This window comes from Nicotiana tomentosiformis, chromosome 2 (assembly GCF_000390325.3).
Source record: "Nicotiana tomentosiformis chromosome 2, ASM39032v3, whole genome shotgun sequence".
NCBI classification, from domain to species: Eukaryota; Viridiplantae; Streptophyta; class Magnoliopsida; order Solanales; family Solanaceae; genus Nicotiana; species Nicotiana tomentosiformis.
In genome coordinates, this window is record NC_090813.1 from 141,071,785 (window position 1) to 141,081,204 (window position 9,420).

Genomic DNA, 9,420 nt, shown 5'->3' on the forward strand with positions numbered 1-9,420 from the left:
AAAGAAGGCATTGCCGAGAGAGGACGAGGGAGATCATGACGAGGACAATGGGAAAGGCATAACTGAGGTATACAAGGGTAATGGTAAGGGGCCATCCCCACAACATACATGGGTTAAAGAGAAACGACAAAGGGCCGAAAAACGGTAGCGAGTACGTGCCTAAGAGAGGGTGCTACTTCTGTAAAGGATCACATCGGGCAAGTGAATGCCCAGATTTGGGGAGCCATACATCAATGATCGGGAACTTTGCTCAAGAACACAAGGGTGACACATGAGGGACAACCTGTATTGGGGGGATGAGCTTGGAATCTAAGCCGAAAGTAGGGGATTCCAAAGCCTATCTTGGCACCATGCAAATGGAGCATGGTGGTAGCAAGAAACGTTGTGCGAACATAGTTGAAGAGGATGGTGAGTTACAAAGTGATGGCACGCTATTGGACTTAGACGAGGCACCAAGCAGATGGGTCAAGTTTGCTAGCAAGGCTGGGACCACGAGGGCAACCAAATAGGGAGTGAAAGCATGGACTCGATGCTTGAGAAGCTAATAGACTTGGTTGAGTCATAGGGAGATTGAGGCCAAGAGCAAGGAGAGGCATCCGATGGGCGGAGGATCGAGGCCATCATTGCTAGTCGTCTAAAGTACAAACGGGGCAAAAAGAAAGGTGACCAGTACCTTGTGACATGGAAAGGCGAACCGCCTCACAGGACATCATGGCTCATGGACAAAGATCTCTAGCGATGCCAAGGTGAGGTGCGCGCGTACGTGTGTGCCGAGGGCGGCACAAAATTGGGTGGGGGAGAGTGTCATGACCCGCCACATCATCATGCCATACAGGTATTGCTTGGCATATATTTTTGCGAGATGGAAGGGTTACATAAGTTAGGGACTAGTTCATTGTGGAATATTCCAAAATTATGGAGAATTTTCTTGGAAAAGTTCAAGATATTTATAGACTTGGTAGGAAGACTTTTTTGAAAAGTCTTGTAACGTTCTAGTCATGTAGAAAATTCTAGAGGGTGTACTTATTTATAAATATAGAAGTACTTGTGGAATAATTATTATTTATACGCTAACCCCTAAGTGATTGATATAAATAGGGACATTCATTTGTATTTCACCAAATAAAATAATCAAATTTTCTACGATAAAAAGCTTACTTCGACAAATATCTCATGTCTTTCTTTCTACCATAGCGATTTTGAGCGACTTGAACGAGCTGTACGTGTATTTCGTTAAATACCAAGGACGTGAGCCAAACAAAGTGGAAGAGAATTTCGCTGTAAGTAGACGCTAGCACTAGGGCAGTTCAGTAAATTTATTTTGTACAACAGTCCCGACTTTTCTATACTACAAAGCGAAGAAGAAAAATACTACTCCTACCAGCGGAGAGAGGAGAGAGAAAGAGAAAAGAAGAGAAAAGAAGAGGAAAGAGAAAATTCGCCTCTCTCTGTGAGTTTATTTTTGTACTGTGTGTCTGTTGATTGAGCGTAGTGATCGTCGAAATCACCTTCGACTTTTGATCTTTAGTCGGTTATACTCTCTTAATGCTTACTTACATTTATCAATTTCTCTGATTCTATATATCTAACTTGATCTCTCACTCTCCTGTGTAGAAAATTTTGATCGATTCAATTATTTATTTTAGGAATAGAGAATCAACTAATGGATGTTCAAGTATAGAGACTAATTAGAGAATTTCTTAAATTTTTGGAGATCACTTTTTTATTTTTGGAAAGTTTTGATTCCATAGAAACAAACCCTTACCCTAGTTTTGATGGCTGCACCGGCTCCAACTTCAGCTCATCATTCTCACCGGAATACCACCTCGGAAACCGGCAGCAGCACCGACGCCGGTGGTCTCAACAGCCCCCAGTCTCGGCGATCATCAGCCGCTGCGCGTGGCGTTTCCTCGGCTTGGACGCAGATTGTTCGCAGCAGCGACTCAGAATCCACAGTTGTGTCGATTTCCTCTTCACCTCCTCTTCCTCCTCCACTTTCTCCTCCGGCGTATTCTGAGCAAATCGTTCACTCCTCTGATTGTTCGCTTTCTGATGACGGGGCGACAGCCGGTAGTGCTGCTACAGAAGCTCAGCTTGAGAGCTCTGATAACGGAAACAGCGATGGCAGCAACAGCAATGTGGCTAAAAAGCCCGCCTGGAACAAACCGTTAAATGGTGCAGCTGAGGTTAGTCCAGTCATGGGTGCTGTCTGTTGGCCTGCTCTCTCCGATTCCACTAAGGCTTCACCAAAATCGTCTTCTTCCGAGTCACTCAAAGCTCTCTCCGACGTATCAGTTTCTGTAACACAGGTTATTCCCCATTCATCAATGCTAGTTTTCTGTATACATTGCGCTAGCTGATTTTGTTAATGAAAAGCATTTAAATGGAACGAAATGGATATTGGGGATTAAAATAGCCGACCCTAACTACCCTAGGATTGAGGCGTAGTAGTAGTTGACTAGTTGTTTGCTCTATCTGCTGCCTGACTAGATTAATCACAAAAAAGCACCAAAGTTTGTTGGACCCTTATGCGCAAACCATAGTAAAGTTATATACGTTGCTGTGCCCTTAAAGAAGTTGCACTCGCCTTAGCACCTTGATGCCTGCACTGAAACTCCAAATAAGCGAGGCTAAGCGGACAACCTGGGCTTCACTGAGCTTGAGGGCTTAAGTGCGCTTTAAGCGAGCCTTTAACTGTGCCTAACTCTGATTCTTAGTTTCGGTGTTTTATTGTGTATGTGTCCTATATTGTGACCATTTATTATCTGGTTATGCGTGCACACGCTAGACTAACGTGTGTATAAGTTAATAGTCCATGGTTGTTCCAAAAGCTCATTTATATGTAAATGTGTGGTATTTTATAGGGAACGGGAATGACATCATCTTCTCATGGGCAAGCTAATACGAACAATGCGAACCCTAATTCAACGCTGAACCATGTTGCTCCCACCCGCCAAAGGTCTATGAAGCGCGGTGGTGGTTATTCAAACCATAATGCATCAGCCAATGGTGGTTTTTCTCAGCAACAGGGGCAGAGTTCTGAGGTGGAAATAGTCCTTAATAAATCTGGGAAGTCCGGTAATTCTGGTGCTGATTCATCTTCAAAGGATAATAGTCATAGGGATGGTGGACAATGGGGAGGATTTGGATCTCAATCACATGGTGGAAATGAGCACCAACATCAACGAAATTCAAACAGGAGAGGCAATGTTGGTCCACACCCCCGTGGAGATGGCACGCATCATCAAGGTTATGGGGGTAGGCGTGATCAGGAACGTGGAAATCAGGATTGGAAACCCCACAGAGGTTGGGGGAATAGGGATGCACACATGCAGCCGCAGAGAGTTCCAGCGAGGCCATTTATGGGAGGCCCACCTCATACTTCCCCACCTTTTATACCTCCAACCATGCCTGTGCAGCCCTATCGAGCTCCCATGGTTTACTCTGGTGAGATGTGTTACTTCTGGGGTTCTTTTTCTGAGTTACTAAACCCCATTATGTCGCTCTACTGATACTTTAACCAATTTGCAGAGGTACCACCTGTATATTTTTTTCCAGGTCCACTCCCTGATACATTCAGAATGCCTATGCTTTCTCCTGTGCCACCTGTCTTCTTTCATATGCCAGATCCCCAGTTGCAAACCAAAATAGTGAACCAGATAGATTATTATTTCAGGTAGACACTTCTTTGTTCTTTGCTTGAAATTGCTCTTACTTAGTTGCTGTCTTAACTGTATTGGTATTATATACTATTCCTGTCCCTATATTTTGTTGCAGTAATGAAAATTTGATTAAGGATACATTCTTGCGGCGGAACATGGATGAACATGGATGGGTTTCTGTTACGCTAATAGCAGGCTTCAAGAAAGTGAGTTGGTTGGAATTAAATGTCATTCCTCACAAAGAGATTCTGTTAATACATACGTGTTTTCTACCCTTAGTGCTTGGCTGATATTTTCTGGTGTATTAGTAGCTTATTCTTTTGAAAATACATCTCCATATCTTATTTCATGTTGTTGTTGGTAACTGTTAATAATGTTTCATAGCCTGGTTGGTGACTTTAGCTCCTTTTTTAGGGGTTAGAAAATGCCATCGATATCTTTTCCTCAAACAAGGAGAGAGAGGGGGAAGGACAACCTGAAATGATTATTTTATATTTTATGCATTGGACTTGCTTCTTTGTTTGTACTTCTTCTGGTGCAAAGGGTTTGCCTCTTTAATCTTCTGTAATAACTTGTTTGTGTAATTCTTAGTTTTTTCTTCGAGATTTAGTAACAGACTACTAACATCATTAGTTCAAATAGGATATAGTTGAACATAAAATTAGTAGGAGAGAGCGAGGGAAGTTAGTCGTTCATTTCGATAGGAGGCCTCTCTGTTTCTATCTCTTATCAATGTTGCTTTTTCCCCTCTTAAGAGTATTATGGGAAGACAAAGAAAGTAAAATTAATGAGAACTTCTAACTTTTCCTTAGGGAGGAAGTGTTCCTGCATAATTTTGACCGGAGAATAGAACATTTAGAGAAAGGAGAAGTATCTCTGGATGTCTAGGGTTGCTGATTGCAACTATGATTTCTTTTTGTATCAAGCATATCTAAGTGTATATGAAGTTTTATATGCGTGCTATAATGCTGTTGTTGGTTGATGATTATAAATGCTGTATCTTTTACACAAAGCTGTTCCAATGTAGTTCATTTGGAGACTGGCTGATATGTGGTTGGACTGCATCATATCTATCTGGCGTTGCAATCGATTGCATCCATAGCTATTAATATATTGTCGCGACGAATGTGTCAAGATTCAGTAGTGTCCTCTTATAATGAACTCTTGAGCTCATGCAAAGTGCTTAAACAGATTTTTGTGTTGAAATTGAGTAATTCTAGCAAGAGTTAGTGACCACCATACTGTGTTCTGATGTGCACTCTTGGCTAATACTTTGTCTTGTAAATGCATGATTATGTAATAATTTCATTAGACTGTTGGTTCTGGTTTTAATGTCATTTGTTCCAGGACTAAATTGTTTTTCAATTGGGATAGATGCCCATCTCCTTATTTATTCTTATTGATTGTAGGGGAAGCCAGTTAGGTTAGGTTCAACATTCGATCACAGTCATGATAAGTATAGTTCTTCGGGGTACTATGCATGTACGCACTCCGCACATGCACAAATTTGAATAGTTAGCTTTACAGGTGAAATCTGTTGTTCGTGGAGTCTATAGTTGGTTAATGGTTGGTTGATTTTGAAATTCCTGTTCCCTTTACGGATAGTTTTTATCTGGAGTTCTCACATCCTTGTGATAGATAGTAGCAATTAGGATGGGTCTTAAAACAAGTAGTTCTGGTGAGTAGCAGGCAGTGAGAATGTGTATTGAGTGCAAAAGGGATCCTAAGAACTCAAGACCAATCAACTGTATAAGGTAAAGTAAAATTATCTCGAGCATAGCACTTTTTGCTTTTTGGAGTGTGGAAGTTATAGCTATGTGGGTGAATCTCTCAACTGTGGCTCTTTAGGTTAATTCAAGAGTTTATTGCTTTTAGAAAGGGGTGAAGAAGGCAGGAGTACTTATAGTGATACAAGAGAGGTGATTTCTGTGATTGGTGTAAGTGGCATCAAGAAAGCAGTTTCAATGTTCTTTTGTGGTTTAAATGGAAGAAATAAGATTTTTTAACCTGGATAATGCAAGAAAAGCTTAGGCAAATTGGGCTACGCAGAGGCAGGTATTTGTTGAAGATGAGTTAAATATATTGAAGGCTAACAATTAGGAGAAATCGTTGTTGTAAAAGAACTTGAAACAACGAAGCAAGTGAAGCAATTCTTCACGCTTCATACGTAAAGCCATGCGATTTAGAGAAGTTCGCACTTCAAACAATGTTGAAAAAAGTGATTCCAACGAGAATCTGTCATTTTCTTTAATTTAAACTTTGAGGAGTTGGATTAATATCGGCATTATTGTATACTAGTGGATGTCGAAAGTAATTTTTTTATTGGAACTTAATTTTTATTGTACTAATTCCATATATGTTTGATATTTTTTAAAAATTTCCTTAAATTGTGAGCTTTGGATCAAAGCTGTGCGCTTTTCTTCTCGCTTTTCGCTTCAACCCCATACAGATACACCTTGTCGCTTTTTCGCCTTTTTGTGCTTTTAAAAACACTGGGAGAAAATGGAGGCAAATGTGCTGATAATGAGTTTGTAAACTCTGAAAGCATAGTATTTAATGCTGAAAAATTGAGAAGACTTAGATTTGAAATTGCTACTTGATCAGGCGAAGTCATAAGTTGAAATAATTCTTACCGAATACAAGTCATCAATTGAAATGAAGATATACTCCCCCAATTTTAATTTATATGAACCTATTTCCTTTTTATTTCGTGCCAAAAAGAATGACCCCTTTCCATATTTGTAAACAATTTACCTTTATACAGTGATTTATGACCACACAAAATATATGTACCTTATTTTACACAAGTTCAAAAGTCCTCTTTTATCTTAAACTCCGTGCCCAGTCAAATAGGTTCACATAAATTGAAACAGAGGAAGTAATAAATAAATGCTTTAAAAGGAGTCATCTACTTCTTCAAAAGCTCTAATTTTCCCTTAACATGTTTGGTAGGAGAAGATAAGAGAGCTGTGATTTTTTGGAGGATATGTTAATTAATTGAATGCATATTCAAATTGGAAGTCTAATTTTACCTATACCATTTGTGGAAGGAGGAGATAAGAAAGTTGCTTGGAAGGATAACTAGTAAGTGGGTGAAATTTTGGATTTATGATTTGTTCACAGTAGTTTCGAGTTTAAGTTATAATGCATTGAAACTTATTTTTAAAAGTTTTTGATGCTTTGAGATCCTTGGTTTGCTTGCCATTTCCTATTCTATTGCATTTGCTTTTCTTCTCTATTGCACTAGGATTCAAAAATATGATGGGAGCTAAGGAGATGTTTAGGAAAAGTAAGGTGTTGTTACAGCCCTTATTGTTTGAGTCTCACTTTTTTCATTATTTTTACCTCCCTAACAAGTAGTAGATTAGCATAACTTAATTGTTTCTGGATTATTAGTTTTCCATTATTTTTTTGGAAGATGTAATTGTTTCTAATACCTGATGTGCTGTTTGCTGTTGGCTTGATGTATTTGTTGGTTTAGTTTGATTCTTCCAATATGCTGTTGTAGAATAAAGTCACGATATGAGCAAGCCTCTGGTTTAATTTTTTCTTGTGATGTATTCTAAAAGCTGATTGCTTGATTTAGTGAATTGTTGTCATGCGAATGCTTGTCAGTATTTCTTATATCGGTGCATCGCAACCATAGATATGTGGCGCTCCTGATATATGTCAGGTTTGTCAACTTAAAGTAATTTAATTTAAGGAGTATCCGAACAAGTCTGTTGGAACTCTTGTAGAGTTGTATGATCTTGTCCTCTCTTTTCGGCAGGTCAATGATACAATCAGGTAGTTGTAAGCAATTGAATGTGTTTGATCATTCCATGGTATAATTTATGTCCCATGGGGCTTTATGCAGGTATTTTTTGCAAGTATTAGCATTCAGGGAGTTTTGCACTTGACTCTATGATTTTAGTTCAATCTGGTGTTTTGTCTGTATAGTAATGTTTTTGTGATAGTTCTCTATGTCATTTCTGCTGCAATGGAAGTAGCATAAGGTGTGATTAATCTTTGGGGGTTGAGGTGAAGGCCGAGGGAGAAGTCTTTGGATATCCTTTCAGATTAATGGTTCTTCATTTTATTTTAGTACAGCCTCACTTAAATACATGCCTTGAGCACTCTCTTTGTGGTAACTTCATTTACTGTAAAAAACTTGGCTTATTTTCGGCCATTTTTGCAGGTAATGTCGCTGACAGATAATATACAACTGATACTGGATGTTATGAGGTCCTCTACTGTTGTAGAAGTGCAGGTATTCATTCTATATATGGTTTGTGGTCTTTTTAGACTTTTAATTTCTACTTCCACTGGCCAAAAGAAATGGCTCATTATGTATTAGTCGCTTTTTGGCAAAGTGCTTGTGTTGTAAAAGCATGGAATTTTAAACAATGAACACTTGTTAAAGACCTTACAGATATGAGCATGAAATCTTAAGTAGAACTAAAGCCTGTTACCCTTGCAAAATGGTTTTGAAGAATTCAATTGCCTTGTACATTATCCACCGCATTCTTTGGAATAGGTCTCTCTAGAAACAAAATAATGGTTTGTAATTCATCCTTATTAATGTGTCCTTCATTCACAGTAGCTGCTGTTTGAATTATATAAAGAGTCTGTTTGCTGATGCCCTAGGCCGATTGAGATGTTTAGTACTTCAGACTTCGGAAATTGCTTAAACCACCAAGTTTTGAACATGTGGTCCAGTGCCCCCTCAGGGAATTTCTCGGTTATCACAACAAAACAAAAAAAAGGGGGTTAAGCAATTTTTTGTTAACCTTTTTTTCCATGAAAATACTTGGGTCGTTTTTGCTTCTACACTCTTGGTTGGGCCTAGGAAAATGCTTTTAAGAATATTAGTAATTAGTATAGAGGTTATGCTAAAATTAAAGTACTCTGGTAGTATTTGCCTCTTAACTGTTACGGGTTTTAACAGTTTTTTTCCTTGCGTTGCAGGGCGAAAAGTTAAGGCGTAGAAATGACTGGAATCATTGGATCATACCGCCATCAGTTCAGAATTCAACCATAAGTCCTCAATCTCCACAAAAATCTAGTCCTGATTTTCTTACAGAAAATCTCCAACGTGTTGCATTTGATGATGAGACTATAAGACATGGAAATGCCGAAGCATATCTTAGTAGACCGTCATCTGCTGAATTAAGTACTCCATCTAAGCAGTTTGGCAATGAGATGGCTGGAAAAACTGGTGCTCAGCGTGGACAGCCAATGCCAGTTGGAAATCCAAGTTAAAGAGTTAACTGTTCTGTGGTGGAGTGAGAGTGAAGCCCAGGGGTTGGCAGTATTGTGCTTCTTCGAGCTAATTAATGAGTTTAGTCTTTACCGTTGCTGATGGCAATGACGTCTCATGAAGGAAATAGACAGCAATAAAAGAGAACAGTATGGGAAAAGAATTATAATGTGTCTTTTAAGCTTGCAGCTTTGATTTTGTTTGGATGTGTATTTTCTTTTGTTGGGGAGAAGTATTTTCTTCTCCTTTTATGTAATGTTGTTCCTCATCATGGTTATTATACAGGCTTGGGCAAATTTGATTCTATTTCCCCATGCAGCCCCTCAGCTTTATTTATTTAACCAAAATCTTTGGGGCTAAGGTCACTTATCTCTGAAGGAAAGCTTACTGAAAGGTGAAGTTGCTGGCTTCTGATTTTTTCTCTTCCTGAAAAGCCGGGAGATTGGTCTTATTGGATGTGCTGCAATGCTGTGAAGACTCTTCTGCTGTTGCTGGCCACATGATTGTCTTTTTACTCTT

At 39.1% G+C, this 9,420-nt stretch overlaps 1 protein-coding gene across 1 annotated transcript; it reads left to right on the plus strand.

The window, feature by feature from the left end:
- Positions 1-1,347: 1,347 nt before the first annotated feature.
- On the plus strand, positions 1,348-9,207 carry LOC104095333 (la-related protein 1C-like). The gene is made up of 6 exons (XM_009601432.4): positions 1,348-2,309; positions 2,865-3,447; positions 3,532-3,676; positions 3,778-3,868; positions 7,840-7,911; positions 8,610-9,207. Exons 1-6 carry the CDS (start codon positions 1,776-1,778, stop codon positions 8,901-8,903), a joined length of 1,719 nt encoding a protein of 572 aa, XP_009599727.1. The 5' UTR covers positions 1,348-1,775; the 3' UTR covers positions 8,904-9,207.
- The last annotated feature ends 213 nt before the right edge of the window (positions 9,208-9,420 follow it).